Source organism: Oratosquilla oratoria, chromosome 19 (genome assembly GCF_046742065.1).
Source record: "Oratosquilla oratoria isolate Oo_2021 chromosome 19, ASM4674206v1, whole genome shotgun sequence".
NCBI classification, from domain to species: domain Eukaryota; kingdom Metazoa; phylum Arthropoda; class Malacostraca; order Stomatopoda; family Squillidae; genus Oratosquilla; species Oratosquilla oratoria.
Genome location: NC_134795.1, coordinates 18,012,683 through 18,029,478, shown reverse-complemented (window position 1 = coordinate 18,029,478; position 16,796 = coordinate 18,012,683). Strand labels below are relative to the sequence as shown.

The 16,796-nt window shown below is 37.6% G+C and overlaps 1 protein-coding gene across 1 annotated transcript in view; it reads left to right on the top strand.

Annotated features, from left to right (window-relative positions):
* The window catches only part of LOC143035759 (cystinosin-like), a 30,087-nt gene extending 17,335 nt beyond the window's left edge, over positions 1–12,752 (top strand). Inside the window, exons 5-11 of the mRNA XM_076202690.1 lie at positions 492–635; positions 848–947; positions 1,837–1,956; positions 2,980–3,153; positions 3,922–4,039; positions 5,628–5,730; positions 10,415–12,752. Of these exons, the coding sequence (XP_076058805.1) occupies positions 492–635; positions 848–947; positions 1,837–1,956; positions 2,980–3,153; positions 3,922–4,039; positions 5,628–5,730; positions 10,415–10,436 (781 nt within the window). The 3' untranslated portion in view covers positions 10,437–12,752. The remainder of the gene's footprint in view (positions 1–491; positions 636–847; positions 948–1,836; positions 1,957–2,979; positions 3,154–3,921; positions 4,040–5,627; positions 5,731–10,414) is intronic.
* Positions 12,753–16,796: the final 4,044 nt, after the last annotated feature.

The following is a 16,796-nucleotide window of genomic DNA, read 5'->3' as shown; positions in this document are numbered from 1 at the left end:
TGTTAATGTCACATCATTGTCTATAAACAGGTACACCCACAAGATTTGAGCTTTCATCCGAGAGCTGTCGATCACGGGTCAAGCAAGTGATCTGAGACCATGGCGACAGAACTAAAAAAAAAAAAAAAAAAAAAAAAAAAAAAAAAAAAAAAAAAAAAAAAAAAAAAAAAAAAAAAAAAAAAAAAAAAAAAAATAGATGAAGTACAAGTTTAGTTTATTTCTATGTATGTACTTAATAATTCCTTGGATTAGTTAATTGCTACTGCATCTTCAGAATACATTCATTTGTCGAAAATAAAATCGGGAACGTTTTTTGAGGGATTTTATATATTGTAATAGTGTGTGCATGTACTTAATAGTTCTTTGAATGACCTGTCGATATTGAATCTTTAATATACATTTCTTTGTGTAAAATGTTATACTTGAAAACGATGTTAGTGTGCTGATAGGTTGATGTTATGAAATTGGCAATGTCTATTGACTCCCAACAGCGTGAAGGAACGGTCATTCGTACGAGTCGCTGTTATGGCTAGTCCAGCTCTCAGCATCATCGCAGACATATGCGGATGGATTTACACTCTGGCCTGGAGCATTTCCTTCTTGCCTCAAATCCTACTCAACTGGAGAAGAAAGAGGTAAAGAATAATCAGTATTATAAGTGAGGGAATAAATTTGAGATGAAGTCTTTTTGTTTCGTGTTGATGCCGAGACAGGAAGTAAATCGCCTTGATTAGTTGAGCATGGATATTTGAAAAACGGACGGTTAAGATTTTGTTTGATATTGCGCAAATTCCTTGGTCGTCAGTCTTCCTAACGATGTTTTAACTTTATCCTTTTATTTGGACAGCACTGTCGGTTACTGCCTGGACACAGTGGCCTTCGAAGCGGCTGGATTTACCTGTTATTCCATGTTCAACCTTGGCCTTTTTCTCTCGCCCCTCATCAAGGTATGTCCACAAACATGGCGTCAGTGAACTTTCGATTCAAGACGAAATTTTGTACAGAAAGAGAAGAAAATTAACAAGCACAGACAGACGAATAAAACAAACAAACAAAACATGGAAATGGTAGGACAATGCAGCATATATATTTGGGTTTTTCTGTCATTGAATTTGGAAAAATGGCCTCATAAGGACTTTGGAATCACAACGAAATTCTATACACAAAGAGAAGAAGATAAAGAAACACAAACAGACGAATAAGATAAAAGACGCAAATGGTAGCACAATGCGACATATAACTTGAGTATTATTCTAATTGATTTTCAAACGTTGAACTTTTGTTCCCGCGCCTCATTACTAACTACGCGGTTTGCGGATTTGTTTCTTTCTACTTCTAAATAGAATCTAAATATCTAAATATTGACAACTTGAGACCTTAGTTTCTTGTCTAGATAGTATTCAGTTAAAAAAAAATGACGCCATTATTTTCGTTTGATTAATATGTTAACTATTAACAAATGTTAATAATTAACATATATTAGCGATTAAAAACTAACGATTGACAATTGACAAGTGACAATAAGTAATTAGCAATTACCAATTAACAAAATTAGTAATAAAACAACAAAATTAGATATTAAACAATTTATAACTTACAAAATAACAAGTAAGATTTCATTTGTTTCTATATCTCTATTTATCTATCTATTCATTAATTTATCTATTTACATATTGTTCTATTTATTTATTTGTTTATCTATATATTAATTAACTCATTAATTGTTTTATCTATTTATTTATCTATTAACTGGTTTATCGATTTATTTGTCTATTAATTGGTTTATCTACTTATTTGTTTATTTATCTTCTTATTATTTTCTTTCTTTATCCTCAGGCCCAATTTTCCGAGCGTCACCCGACAGGAGTCAACCACGTTCGCCTGAACGACGCCATTTTCCCCGTCTACTCCCTCTTCTGCGACATCATCATTATTATACAGTGCTGCCTCTACAAGGTGAGATCGCGGTGGCTTCGACCGCATCTAAAGGACCCTTTCGACCTCACGCTATGTTGTGTTCTAATAGTTTTCTCGGTTATGGGGAATTAAAAATTTTGGAACTGCATATATAGTATTTCAGAGAGTAAACTTTTTTTTAATTCATGTTTTATATATATATACATATATACTTTCCCGCGTTTGTATACTTCCAATTGTATTATCACAGTGGAGATGGGTTGAACGCAAAATTTCATGTAAGTGTATGTAACTCGAGCATACAAATATATAAGAAAACTTGCGCTCAATTTATATCTCTCTTAATGGCGTAGTTGGTTAGTTACTACGGCACTTGTCATGTGATCGCTGAGTTCGAGTCCTCGGCAGTACCACATTTCAATTTCTGCATGTGGCCCCATTGGGTCTACCGATGTTGATGGCTTAGAATTAAAGTGTATTGTGGTTGTTAGAATATATATATATATATATATATATATATATATATATATATATATGTGTGTGTGTGTGTGTGTGTGTGTGTGTGTGTGTGTGTTTCCAAACCCATTTGATTGACATTTAAATATATATTTTCCTCTGATTCACGTCAGAACCGAGTTAATTTAATCGAAATATCTGACTTAATCCATCGGAGTCGTAGAGGTGATTAATGAGAGAATGGACGCAGATGGTAGAAAAGATGGAAGGTATAAGTTAAAAGTGATTTTATTTCCTCTCTGGTCACAGATTAGTGTCCAGTTATGGAAGAATAGTGAGTGCAAAGGAGTCGGAGATTAGTGAAAGGGAAAGAGAGAGAGAGAGAGAGAGAGAGAGAGAGAGAGAGGGAGAGAGAGAGGAAATAGAGGCGCATGCCGAAGAAATAGACAAATCTCGAATATATATCTTAGTAACGTAACACTAACACATCGATTAAATAAATATCTTGCAACCAGTGCCATTTAAATGCTTAATAATAAATTAATTAAACCCTGAATAAAATAGAATAGAATTAAGATGTGTGGAATAATTATTATTTTTTTACAGGCGAATGAAAAACAGCGAGTGTCGACGATTTGCCGTGTTATCGTATCTGCTATTGTTGTCCTTTTGACTATCGGCATCATTCTGGCTTTGACTGACGTCATCTGGTGGATTGATGTCCTCTACGGGGCTTCCTACGTCAAGTTAGGCATCAGCACCATTGGGTATATGCCACAGGTAAGTCCGTACACACACACACACACACACACACACACACACACACACACACACACACACACACACACACACACACACACACACACACACACACACACACACACACAACTCGTAGCGCAGTGGCTAGAGTTCCCGCCTGCCACCACGGCGGTCCGTGTTTGAACCCCGCCCAGGTCTGAAATAATTTCAGTATCTCTGCGCTGCGAGTCGTTACTCCAACTCTCGTGGGTGGGGAGTTGTGTGTGTGTGTGTGTGTGTGTGTGTGTGTGTGTGTGTGTGTGTGTGTGTGTGTGTGTGTGTGTGTGTGTGTGTGTGTGTGTGTGTGTGTGTGTGTGTGTGTGTGTGTGTGTGTGTGTGTGTGTGTGTGTGTGCATGTAAGGCCACAATATTACCCATAGATCGGTCATATGAGTTCTGAACTCTCTTCCGGGAGGGAAATAGCTGTCGATCAGAAGTCCAACACGTGATCCAAAGACCATGGTCAATCACACACACACAAACACACACACACACACACACACACACACACACACACACACACACACACACACACACACACACACACACACACACACACACACACACTTTGACCTGAAGAAAAATTGTATTTTATATTCTCTGAGAGAGAGAGAGAGAGAGAGAGAGAGAGAGAGAGAGAGAGAGAGAGAGAGAGAGAGAGAGAGAGAGAGAGAGAGAGAGAGAGAGAGCGAATATTAAGATGTTGGTTCAATCTTTTTTACACACACCCTCCTCCTCCTCCCCCTTTAGGTGAACGAGAACTACAGACGGAAAAGCACGGAAGGTTTCAGCGTCCAAAGCATCTACCTCGATGTCGTGGGAGGAAGTTTCTCGCTCCTTCAAATGTTTCTCCTGGCAGCTAACTACGGTATTTATCTTTCCTTGTTATCCTTCTGATAATTTTGTCTATGATTCGTAAAGCTCTACAAGCAACAGGCCTGCTTACCGATGACGTCAAGTCGCGCGCATGACGTCAAGTCGCGCGTATAGCGTCACGCGCCACCTTCGCTACGAAACTTATTTTGAATAATAATAGTAAAAATATATATATAAGAGTTATACTGGAAATATTACAGGTAATTGCTTTAGTAAAAAAAATCTTGTAAGATTTGTACTAGAAATATTAAAGATAATGCTTTAGTCGACAATTACTATGAATACATCATTACTTATTTTTACTAAGTTACCTTGTCAGCATTTCAAAAAGTTGACGGTAATAGCGTTTAGTAATGAAATATGTTATGGGCTGTAATGACACCCATACGGACCAGACTCACGTACCATTCCTATGAAATTGAAGGCAAATTTCCATTTAAAGAAGAAAGCCGATTATATTTTAAGTTATGATGTCTGTTCTTGGATTAAATTTCTCTTTTACCATCTCTATAACTGCAACTCTTTGGCATGATACTTCTCAAGAACAGAAGAACTACTCATAAAAAACACGTTTTTAAACGTGTCTGACAAACAAATACCCCATTCACAAGGTCAAACATCACTTCAAACACTTGTTTGACAAACCCCTAACTCTTGGGGTTCGATTGTTGGGACATTGTTTCTATACAAACAAAGCATACACTCAGTGATGAACTATGCGACACCACAACACCTTGGAGACCATGCAAAACAGAACCCTAAAGACAATAACAGGATCCACGAACACAACACCTACAGACCATTTACACCATGAAAGGAAAGTCCTCAAAGGCAAGGATCACCTTGACATGAGAGGGACACAAACATCTGCCGCAGCCTCCACAGACACAGCACACCCACTACAAGACATGGAAGAACGCCCACACATGCCAAGAAACATCAAAACAACACTCAGACACCTATATCACATACAAATACTCTCTTCGCTTCCTCCTCAACCACCGGACATCAGCCTCTAGAATCACATCCATAATCATATCGCTCACTGCTCCATCAACAAACTAAGAGCTAATACACTGCTGCATGCCAGACCCCCTGATATCCATTCCTCTGAATCCTCTCTCCCCCGAGAGGACAGAGCATCCACCTGGCCAGACAGACTGCGTTGCGGCCACACCATCCAGCCCTTCTAAGCCACCAGAGGAGGAAGCTGGATGGCCGCATCGCAGATAACCGTCCAGGATGCAACACTTTAGCCCATACTATACAACACATCATGGAGGTCTGCACTGTACGCAAGCATACACACACGCCAACAACACAACATACACTCTGTAATGGATTTGTGGGACAATTCCGTTCCAGCCATAGCGTTCCTCAGGGAGACGGCACTACTCGGCCAGACATTTCTTGGGAACGACAACAAGAAGTTAGACATGCATTAATATGATTTGCATGTCGTTCAATAGACTCACACTTTGGACCTAACATCACCATCCCCTGAGAGATCAGACCTGTTCTTTCAATCAATCAGAGATAAGTGTTTGTTCTGATATGTGGCATTTCTTTCCCCTCAACAGATGAATGGGTGTCTATACTGACTGACCCCACCAAACTTGGACTTGGGATACTGACGCTAATATTTGATGCTATTCTTCTTACACAACACCATATCCTGTACAGGTAGGTTTTTGTGGAGGTATAGAAATATAGCCTCTCATTTGACTCTCGCAGTTGTTCGTGACGTCATGTCGCTTGGTTTCTTTCCGAAGTGAATTTTCGTGTTTCTGTTTAGATTTTTATATATTGAAATATAAAATCAAATATATGAAACCTATATTCCCTGATGATATTGTTTTGTTTGACATGTTTCTGCTTGTTTTCTATGCCGAAAAATAGAATTATTTTTTGTGACTTAGTGCACGAACAGAGAAATGTGACTTTGCTTACATACCCTCTTGTCAGGCTTTGTATATTTGTTTTAGATTTTAGTTTTTTAAGTAGGGTTACAGACTTCATATAAGAAAACTGAAAAAGTAAATAAAAAGCATATTTCTAATCAGCTAGCACACAGAAACCCCCTTTTAAGCTGAATTAAACCGCTAGGCGTTAAGCAGAAAAAGTATAATTCTTATGTTAGCAAGTTATAAGCCAGGATGGAACTGACTATGCAATGTATGGGCAGCGTGTTGGAGAGTTCAGAAGATGAATGTAAACCAGTCATTTGCTGTATTTAATTTCCTTCTGTGTATAGTGTTTGGTAAATATAGCAGCATACTAGACTTTTCTCACTAGCATGCTACTTGCTTTTCTACTCCGTTTGAGTAGAAGCCTCTTCGGTTACGATTTTTTTTTTTTTTTTAAATCTCCAAATGTCCAATTACTCTTGCGTCAAATAGTGAGAAGCTGAACGACGAACTAACAGAAGTTAAACCTAGAATACGAATGTAGAAACATTGTTGAGATGTTCTTACGGAAGTCTAGAATATTCCCGTAGATGTTGACAAGAGCCTTTGCATTTTGGGCAAGGTAGAGTGGAGATGGGGTTTGCCCTGCCTTGGAGGTTGTAAAATATGGCTACAAAGTCATATGCAATTCTCATCTTCCTATACTTCACTCCTTCGCCTCGACATTTCCTCTTTCCATTCTGCTGTTTGCCACGAAAGAAACGGATGAGTTAAATACCATATGGGGACGGAGCCTTTATTTGTACGACGTTTCGCTTCTTACAGCTTTTTCAAGTACATAGTTGTGATACACATGCTTGAGATTCTCAACCTCTCCCGGTATTCAATCCCCCTTCTCCTCTTCCTCCTCCTCCTCTCCTCCTCCTTCTCTTCCTTCCCCTCCCCCTACGTCTTTCTTTCCCCGTTCCCTCCATTCCTCTTATTTAATCTCAAGCATGTGTATCACAACTATGTACTTGAAAAAGCTGTAATAAGCGAAACGTCGTACAAATAAAGGCTCCGTCCTCATATGGTGTTCAACTCGTCAGTCTTGTCGGTAACTGCTTCTTTCACGAAAACGAAAGAAAATGATGTAATAGTGATGCCCAGGTCAACAGCGGTCGGGACTATCACTAAGAGTGGATGCCCTTCTTAACCTCAGCGCCGCGGCAAGGATTCGAACTGACCTGCTCTGCTGGACTGGTCTGGACTAGCTAGGACAGGCCATTCACTCGCGCGGGATCGGTACTTGTAGGAGGGGAAGAGATGTCTGTATACATCAAAATGAAAGGAGAGTTGTGTATAAAAGAGGGCTATCGCCACCGGGCGATTCTTAGGGATGGTTATTTCGTGTTGTCGTGGCTTTGGAGGTGTTGGCAGGAGACTTGGGGTTGGAGGCTGGGATTAATACGTGAAACCGTGAGATTACGTGGGGATATCTATTCCTCTTATCCTCATCCAACAACGTTAGAAAATGAGTAGGAGGCTTAGTCGTAGGGAAAGATAGAGAAAATGGAAATAATTTTAGTGGCAGGTAAACTTAAATGAGAAGATATAGTAGGAGAGAAAGTTAGATATGAAAATAATTTCAGTAGAAGAAAAAGTTTATGTTGATGTTTGTGCATGTAGTTGCGTTATTTTTGTTTGCGATGTGCTTGTGTGTGTACTCTACGCATAGAGGGTTGTTGCCTCCGTGTGTACTTACAGCCTGACAATTAATGGGCAATATATATTTATTATTATCATTATTATTGTTATTATTATTATTATTATTCCTATCATTATTATCATTATTATTATCATTATTATTATCATTATCATTATTATTATCATTATCATCATTATTATCATCATTATTATTATTATTGTTACAATTATTATCAATTATTAATATTATAATTACCATTATTATTATAATTATCATCACCATTATCATTATTATTATCATTATTATTATCATTATTATTATCATTATTATTATTATTATTATTATTATTACTATTATTATTATTATTACTATTATTATTATTATTACTATTATTATTATCATTATTATTACTATCATTATTATCTATTATTATTATTTATCATTATTATTATCATTATTATGTTATCATTATCACTGTTATTATCATTATTATGTTATCATTATCACTGTTATTATCATTATTATTGTTATTTTCACCAGTCAAAGCTGGTGAAGGGATACATTATTGATATGCGCGGCTCTACACTATTCATCGTGTACACCGCACGTTGGAGAGGCGAAGCTGACAGATAGTCTGTTCGGTGTGGTCTAGGTGTGATGTGTCGTACTAGGTGTTTGTGTTTGGCGTGCAGTCTTTCTATTTGTCTCATGTTAAGTTTCTGTTTGTGTTGGTTGAGTGGACGAATGTTGGAAACTCGGTGTAAGGACTCAGCGGTTCTGACGTCGCTCCATCGCGAACCCGTGATGAACTTGACAGCGGCATTCTGAACCCTCTGATGGTCGTAGTTGTTAGTGGGACATGTCAGCTGGCTTAATCCCGGGAACTGGCACATATGTTGGAGGGGGTTTTGGTGGAAAACGCGGATAGGTTTCTTCCGGTTTATTGGGGTGAGCCTGATCTGCCACAATCTTGGCCTGGCAGCTCCGAAGTCAACTTTAGAGGTGCCAGATTTTCCTAGCTAAACTTAATCTAATTAAGAAATGGGCGTGCCCATAAGAAGGCAGCCAATTATATGAAAAAATGGGCGTGCCCCCCGAGAAGGGCAGCCAATAGAATGTCTTGAGGTGCAAGAGGGGAGCCAGAGCCGTAGGTGTGAACTCTGACCCTGGATTGAGCGCAAAGTCTTGTTGTTTGGGTGATTTGACAGATGTATGGAGAAGGAGGTCACTAGGTGACCTCTGATAGCGCAGCTGAGGTCCACGCGGTGAATGGGTCGTTCTTCGATGGACCTCTCGTGATGAAAGGCCTCTCTTCTTGGAAGAGGAGGTAAGTCCACGCGATGAATGGGTCGTTCTTCGATGGGCCCTTCGTGAAAGAAATCATCTGCCGCTAACACAGAATCGGTGTGACAAGGGCTAGGGTACAATCGACGTTTGGTGGACAGTGTTGCGGTTTTGAAGCGTCTTAGCCTTCGCTCCTTGTCTGCGGAAGTGTGGGGTCCATGTAAGGCCACTATCCAGTATGTTACCCAGCACACAGGCATGATCTACCAATCGAGCCACGGCGAACCCCACTCCTCTTGTTTTTGTTTGACCCTGGGCGCCAGATGCCATGTGGCATCAAAGAATCTTTGTTCCGTTCACTGACTGACGGACCCCCTCTCGGGGTCTAAGCTCGACCATCCACGCCACGCTGCCACCAAAGCCCCAAGATACTCACACCATATCCACACCACACAAACATCATTTAAGAGACTCAAATCCTTTTTAATGCAATTGGATACCTCTTAAGGGGGTTGAGTTATTTTTTTAGAAGATTCGAATTCTTCAAGAGGAATTCAACCCCATCAAAAGAGTTCACCCCCCTGAAAATTAAAATAAATAAACAAATAAATAAATAAGTAGATAAATAAATAGATAAATAATAGTACTAAATCTATAACTTCTTTTGTACGGTTATTGGTAACCGACTGCTGAGCTAGGCTGCGGATCGGGGCCCTCCTGGGAGGTGGAGGGAGGGAGGGGAAGTAGGCCATACTCGTGTATGTAGATCTGTAACTACTCCGTTTGGTACGCGAGAAAATGTTGTATCAAAGCTTTGAATGATTTTGGCACCTACACTGTCTCCACATCCTGAAAAATCACTGCCATATGGATAACAATCATTGATCTATAAGAGGAGGAGGAGGAGGAGGAAGAAGAAGAGGAGGAGGAGGAGGAGGAAAAAACGCCTGTCCTAAATGCCATTACCCTGACCGCACTGTGGTGAGGAGGAATAGGAGGAGGAGAAGGAGGAAGAGAAGGAATAGGAGGAGGAGGAGGAAGGGGAGTTTTACGACTATGATATTGTAGAGATGCTAAAGTCAGCTGTATTTAGGTCGAGCAAAAAACTGGTCCGACATGTTTTCTTGGCAAAAAATGTAATAGATGAATTACTAAATAAGTAGGTAAATACAAATAAGTAACAGATAAAATTAACCTAATGTATAGTAAGATAGAATCAAACATATAAATAGATTAATAAATTCCGTTCAGATGAATAAGTGAAGGGACCCATTTATTAATCTATTCTTTTTATCTATTTTTATACATCTGTGTATTTACTTGATTATTTATTCACCCATTTATTAATTCATTTATTAACTTGTTTGTTTATTTATGTATGCACTTATTCTTTTTATTTGTATATTTCTATATTTGTTTATTTGTTTATTTACTGTTTCTACTGTATTTTGTTTCTACAAAATTCTAACAAATTTTCTTTACATTTCAGAGCTGAGAAGAGTCAAAAGTGAAGAAAATGAGGTGGTACGTCTATTTTCATAATAACTCGAACGTACAAAAGAGGAAGCCATTTTGTAGGCATGGTACTACATTGAAAGAAAACAAACAAAACTTATGCAAAGCCAATTAAAAGGAGAAAGAAAAATAAAGAAAGGAAGTGTATAAAGAGAGAGAAAACAAAGAGAAATCAGGAAAAGAGAACGAATAAGTCCAAACAATGACTTGACATCTTTTTTGTCCTTAAAATACGATGACAATCTCGGGGAATGGCTAATTTTTATCTTATATGGATTTATTTAATTATGTTTTATTTTATCTATATTTATCTTAATTTCATCTAATTTATTCTATTTTATTTGATCATATTCTATTATTATTATTATTATTATTATTATTATTATTATTATTATTACTATTATTATTATTATCATTATTTCTATTAAACGTGGCTGGATACGTTTAGAAGAACGTAACTGAATATCAAACACGAAAGTTTAGGAGGGAGGGCTGTGTTAGGTGCAATAATGAATTGTGTCGTCATTATTGGGCCAAGACAAGATTATGCAGACGACAAAAAAAAAAAAAAAAAAAAAAAAAAAAAAAAAAAAAACCGGGTTATCACTATTAGCTGAAAACAAAATACTTCTTTTGCAATGTGGACGGTCATCACGGGAAACTATGTAAATACCGGGTATGACGTAAAACTCAAAGGAAAATTACATGAACAGGGTTAAAACAAACTTAGTGAATGACAGAAGAGAAAAAATATTTTCCCGCCATTGGATAAGGCAATTTAAAATAATCTTGTTCTTTTTTTTATTTATTTATTTCGTTTTCACCCCTCTCTTCTTTCATGCTGCTCCCCATTGCGCTTAATCATCGTTCACACGATTGATGGATCAATTCCTTTCGTTCGAAATTGCACACATCGGCCAATTTTCCTTTTTTCACAAACCATCGTTTCCCGCCAAATGTGTCTTGGATCTCATGATGTTTGGTTTTGGCGGTTGAAGTTCCGTTTTCTTCATCGTTGTCTTTTGAACATTTCATACTGAGGCATTTACCCATTGTAATGCATAAATCATATCATTTGTCATTTTTCATAATTTGTTATAGATTTGTATTTTTAGAATTTTGTAGTTTTCACTCCATTTTATCACGAATCATAAATCGCCCTGCTTCATCATCATACCTTGAATCATTGTAATAAATAATTATAAGAAATTCAGTCCTAAGGTGGAAACGGATACGGGAATAGTTGTAAGGATTACTATATGAACAGGATTTCAACATCTTGAAGTGCCAAATTCACTCTCAGCCGAATAAAAATGTTTGGTGTTTAGCAAAATAAAAAATGTAAAAAATATCACCAGGCTGAAGAAGTTCGAAACGGACTGAACATCAAACGAAGAAAATAAATGCAAGATGAAATATAGGATACTATTAGAAGTCAATATTATGCGTATCCTAATAATATGCGCCTGGATATGCAGTTTTAATTCAGCTCCTTAAAAAGAAAAGAGAGAAAAAAATCTGAGGCCAGAATTCAAATTGTGCGCCACTTAGTTCTTATCATCACGAGGTCCGTTATGACATTTTACACAAACCCCTTTTACAGCTCATGAGCATAAATCAATGCTGCAATTTGCTACAATCCAGTAAACTACTATCCAGAAAAAATACGACAGAAATGAAAGATAATTTCACAATATTTTGAGCAACATGCATGACATAATTTATTGACAATAATTATCTCAACATGTGTGTTATTTGGAGCGTGTTTGTCCAAGATGGCGTCACGACATTAGCGTTGGTGAAGTGCTGAGTGGCCAACATTTACAAAACTAATTCAAATTTCATTACCTGTGTATTTTCTAGTACACTTATAATACAAAATACTTTATAGTGTCCTATTTTCAAAATTCCATTATTTTCTTTATTAGATATATAATTCCTTCAGCACACGATACAGTTGATTGACATTGGTCAGGACAAAATTTGTAAAACTTGTCATCGGGCCCTAGGGATCAACTCCTTTGCTTTAGTAAAAGTTGCAGGAAGGTGAATAGGCTGGCGTCAACCAAAATAAAACGAAAAATATCACTCATTACGGAGTAAGTTTGTATAAAAATCAGCAGCGAAGGACATTTGACAAGTTGAGTCAAATCAGCATATGAAATGAGTTTATACTAGTGCATAAAAATTATATTGCCTTCGGTGATTTAACGGATAAGCTGAAAAATAGCAATTTGCTCCAAAAGAGCTGGTATATGTAGTATGGTTGACATACAAACTCACTATGAATAAACTTTTATATAAATACTTATTATGTGTATATGATTACCAGAATGTTCCTATTTCAGTCTAGAGGTTCTCGACGACTTTGAAACGGTGAGGCATCATGAAACGAGAAAAAATAGCGTACAAGTGCCCCTACGGTGAAAATAAAATAACTGAAATTATGATTTCATAAATTAAAAAAATTCATAAGGGGTGGAAATGAAAATAGGAAAATATTGGATACGTCTGGAGGAGTTAATAAAGTGCAAAAATGGTGTGTGAGGTAATGAGAATGAGCGGGAACAGAAGGAAGATTAGTGAATGGTGGAATAAAGAGGCGAGTACGACGATGGTGGGAAATACGGTTACATACGAAAGATGCAAAGAAGAAACGAGAAAGCAGATGAGAAATTTAGAATAGAGAGGATTTTCACCACTTTGTCTCCCACTTTTAAAGTTCTTTTCCTTCATTTTTAGTCTTCAATCGAAGTTAAAGTAAAATGGTGAAGGATTTCTTTATCTTCCTTCAATTTTCTACACTTGCTCTCTCTGTATCACTCAAGGAATCCACAGAGAAAACGCAAGCCAGGTCCTAGATGAGTTTTGCAGTGACGTGGTAATTTCTTTTGTACAATGGTCTTTAACTTTATATTTAAGATCCCACCCAAAGGGTACCAATTGAATTTTCTCCTCCTACACCCTTTCCCCAACCAGATTCATTGTTACAAATCTATATGCAATATTGTTTACTTAAGCAATCTCGAATCTGCATAATTTACTTAGTTTACAAGTCAGCAAAACATATTATACGTCATCAATGGGTATCAGGCCCCCGGCCATTGTTTATAAAATATAACGCTGAGAGCGAACTTATGCAATCCCTCGCCTACGAACTGTGCTGTTTACAAACACCCAAACCATAAAAATACAACCCTCACCACCTACCCCACTTTCTACCCACTTCCATTAGCCTTTTACAGGATGGAAGTAAGAACGCCCAATATAATAGCGGATGTCAAGCAGTGTAGGTGTGTCTGAAAATTCTTAAAGGAATAAAAATATCAATTGGATACAAGTAAAGAATGCAAAGAATAGAGTCGAATAGAAAATTATTATTGAATATGGAGGAGGACAAGATGTTTGATTGTGGTAATGAAATATGCTAGGAGAGTGTAATAGATGAGGATGCCTAAAATAGAATCAAATCATCTTAAACAATACTTTTTATTTATACATTTGTCCCTCACCTTGGATTTTATTGATTTTTTTTTTTTTTTTTTTTTTTTACCTTGACCCCGCAAAAACGACGCTGGAGAAAAGTTACACCTATCAATATAACTCAATGGAAAAGGTAACAAAAATAAAATGTCAAGAAAGTAAGAAAAAAATCAATTTGAGGAGGGAGACCCCCTTTGGAAATAAAATATACTTATCCAAGTAGCCTGGGTTATGGTGAATATACAGACAGACAGACAGGGGCTACTACTTTATCATAGTAGATACAAATGAAAGATAGTTATCCAAGTACTTTATGTTATAAGGTTTCAGAATATATATGGTTATAAGGGTCTATCTGCAAAAAAAACTAGGAGTTCTTGAATAATCCCTAACCTAACCATACCCCACCTAACTTTAACCCTTAACCCTAACCAAAATATTTTTAATTGAAATATAGTTATGTGGTGATTGGTTTGACGACGGCATCATCACCACTAGACAGTGATACTAGTGATACTAGTTTTCGTCATCGCGTCGCGCGCTGGGTACCTAGTGATACTAGTGATACTAGTTTTCGTCATCGCGTCGCGCGCTGGGTACCTTATCAGCCCATAACACTTTCTGTCTCGTGAGGTCGTCCTTTCTGTAATGGATTCGTGACCCCTGACCCCCGTATGAATTGAGCCTTGTTTACGTAAGGCGGGAACTTAGAAGAGGCGTATGTTTCTCACGTGTCCCCATTGGCCATTTCTCCCATACAGAGAGATTTTTAGCAAATCAAAATTAGTTGTAGGAGGAGCTTATATCATTAAGAGCTTTCTTCCTAGCCAACATCTAAGTCAAGTTCAGTCTGCTCGGACACTCAAAAGTATTCAGTTAAAGTTGTCAGAGCTCTAAACTATTATATATCAATCTAGCCTAAAGCTAAGTATAAGTGATTCGTTCAACGATCAGAGGTTACAGTTGGAACTGCAACCAGGATTCATACAAGGTCGGTGTCTATTAATTAAGTCCAGCCTCCCACATCCGCACACCCGTACACAGCACAGTCATTATTTTGACTCTGAAGTAATAATATATCAATAATAAAAGTCACATATTTGAGAAACACTAGTCTCATTCACCACCAAATGTGAAGTAAAAACTATATGTATAAAGTTTGTTCGTGTTCCTTGTGATCTAAACTATCTTGGCCAGCTACCACCTACCCATCTATATATTTATATTTAGTCGTAAACAAGGAGCGCGACAGTTATACAAGTACCTGGAGTGATAGGGTAACAGAATATATATGGTTATGGGGGTCTATCTCCAAAACCCTAGGAGGAGTTCGTGAACAAACAAACAAACAGACAGACAGACAAATGAAAGATAGTAATCCAAGTACCTTGGGTTATAAGGTTTCAGAATATATATGGTTATAGGAGTCTATCTGCAAAAACCTAGGAGTTCGTGAATAATCCCTAACCTAACCATACCCCACCTAACTTTAACCCTTAACCCTAACCAAAATTATTTTTTAAATGAAATATAGTTATCCAAGTACCTGGAGTGATAGGGTATCAGAATATATATAGTTATGGGGGTCTACCTCCAAAACACTAGGAGCTCGTGAACAAACAAACAAACAAACAGACAAATGAAAGATAGTTATCCAAGTATCTTGGGTTATAAGGTTTCAGAATATATATGGTTATAGGGGTCTATCTGCAAAAACATAGGAGTAGTTCGTGAATAATTAATCATTTACCTAACCATACCCCACCTAACTTTAACCCTTAACCCTAACCAAAATATTTTTTAAATGAAATATAGTTATCCAAGTACCTGGAGGGATAGGGTATCAGAATATATATAGTTTTGGGGGTCTATCTCCAAAACCCTAGGAGTTCTTGAACAAACAAACAGACAGACAGAGGCGACTACTTTGTTATAGTAGATGGGGGTCTATCTCCAAAAACCCTAGGAGGAGTTCGTGAACAAACAAACAAACAGACAGACAGATGCTACTACTCTATTATGGTAGGCATATATATGGATTAACAAAATCTGCGACTAGGACTCGAACTCGTAAATGTATGCCCATTAACCACAGAGCAAGGACGTTACTGATGTGCCATACTTGTTCGTACAAAAGGTAAGATGTCTAATATGACCATTTCCCCAACGAGACTCGCATGTATGTAATGTTGATTCAGTCGAGTTTAGTGTTGACCTTAGCTAATCACTTTGGTGGAATGGAGTTATACAGTTATTGTATTTTTTTAAGTTTATTGAACAAACGTGACCTACACCAGTCTATACGCACTCAATGCAAGCCGGTACAATGCTGCTTGTGCGGGTGCTTATAGTGTCACCTAACGTGATGCGTTTGAACTAATTACATGCCATATTTTTAAATAGGTTGAATTTAATTGTTATAATTACATATATCTATCACAGGAGTTTATACTAACTACATGTAAAATTGATCTGATACATACTCACTTACATACTTTGAATGTAATTGGAGCGTGAACAGTCATGAAATTTACGATAATCGTGGACTTGTATAGCGTCAGTTGTTCTGTGTAGGGAACGCGGGCTATTTTTAGATATCCGTTTGTCGGGCTCGTCAGACAAGAGGTGCGTGCTAGATTCGCGCCCACGTAACAGGTAAGTGCGCAGCTTTTGCATGGCCTAAGGAATTACAAGAGTCTATATTCAGACGAGCCATCAGACAAGTGTAAGAAGTTACGACAGGTGTGTGTGATTCATCATGGTCTCGGGTCACGTATTGGGCTCGTGATCGACAGCTATTTCCCTCCCGGAAGAGAGCTCAGAGCTCATATATTGTAACCATTACTAACCATCACCCACCACGCACGTGATCC